The 1,154-nt window shown below is 57.6% G+C and overlaps 1 protein-coding gene across 2 annotated transcripts in view; it reads left to right on the forward strand.

Moving 5' to 3' along the window:
- Window positions 1-701: 701 nt before the first annotated feature.
- LOC113217631 (uncharacterized) overlaps window positions 702-1,154 on the forward strand; it is an 11,563-nt gene continuing 11,110 nt past the window's right edge. Inside the window, exon 1 of one of the 2 annotated variants that reach the window (XM_052263695.1) lies at window positions 702-1,131. In XM_052263695.1, coding sequence (XP_052119655.1) covers window positions 817-1,131 — 315 coding nt within the window. In that variant the 5' untranslated portion in view covers window positions 702-816. The remainder of the gene's footprint in view (window positions 1,132-1,154) is intronic. The other variant, XM_052263696.1, reaches the window with a different exon arrangement.

A 1,154-nucleotide genomic window follows, 5' to 3' on the forward strand; every position in this document is an offset into this window, starting at 1 on the left:
CACCCGAACCTGCGCCCTGCACCTGCTGCACCTGTGCCTACACCTGCTGCACCTGCGTCTACACCTGCTGCGCGCTCTGCTTGCAGTTGACGTACTTCAACTTCAACTTCAATGAGGGTTAGGACGTCAGTTCACATGCCTTATCGTATAAAGCATTCCGGTAAAGCTGAAATATAAGTCAGCATGTAGAAGCATAGCTATTTTCGTTTTCTTCTTCCTCGCAATCTTCTGCATTTTAGCTCCAACGGAATGCTTTTTTACGATGTCCATATATGTTCCTAGAATTTCTCTTAGATGGGTAGTTATATAATACGTACTTATCGAAATACGGTACCAGGAGACTCGTGAATCAGTAGAGTCAGTGCGTGGGGTTTGCGCACCTTGGGTTTGGGTGAAGGTGATCGCGAGCGCTTCTTCCAGTGTGTGTGTGTGTGGGGGGGGTGGGGTAAGAGGGTTTGGAGTCTTATTACCTTCACGCGAACAGCCTAGCAGCTGTCGTGGGCAGTCAGTTTCTCTCCGGCTCGACGTTTTCCTAATTTCTCTGAAAGGCAGTGACTGCCAAGGACCATTGTGATCCTTGGTGACTGCTGCTGCTGACGGTGCAGCGCCTGTGCTAAAGTGTTTTCGGCGTCACGTCTCTGTCCCCCCGAGCTTTATGGGTGCGGGTAGGCAACCCGAGGCCCGCGCTGTGCGTGCACTCTGCGCATGGTTCTTGTATTTGCTTCCTAGATTAACTCCTTTGTCGTGTGTGTGCTTCCAGGTTTAGGCCGATCGCTGCTCTGTAGGCTAGACGAGCTGCACCCCCGAACAGAAGCGATGCCTCCGCCGGTCCTGGAGCTCGGGCAGGACGAGGCTGGAGAGGGTGCGACCAGCGCCTTCGTGGAGGCCCTGCGCCAGTGGGCCGCTAAGAAGCTCCAGGAGGGCCAGGGTGCGCAGGGCAAGCAGGGCGGCGGCGGCCGCACCGGCCTACTGGGCGCCGGACGACAGAAAGGCCAGTCGCGCACCGGCCTACAGGACGCCGGACAAGCAGCAAGCCAGCCCCGCACCGGCCTGCAGGACGCCGAACAGGGAAGCCAGCCGCGCACCGGCCTACAGGACGCCGGACAAGCAGGAAGCCAGCCCCGCACCGGCCTACAGGATGCCGAACAGGGAAG

The sequence above is a fragment of the Frankliniella occidentalis genome, unplaced genomic scaffold, assembly GCF_000697945.3.
Source record: "Frankliniella occidentalis isolate FOCC.00 unplaced genomic scaffold, Focc_3.1 Scaffold13, whole genome shotgun sequence".
Classification (NCBI taxonomy): Eukaryota; Metazoa; Arthropoda; class Insecta; order Thysanoptera; family Thripidae; genus Frankliniella; species Frankliniella occidentalis.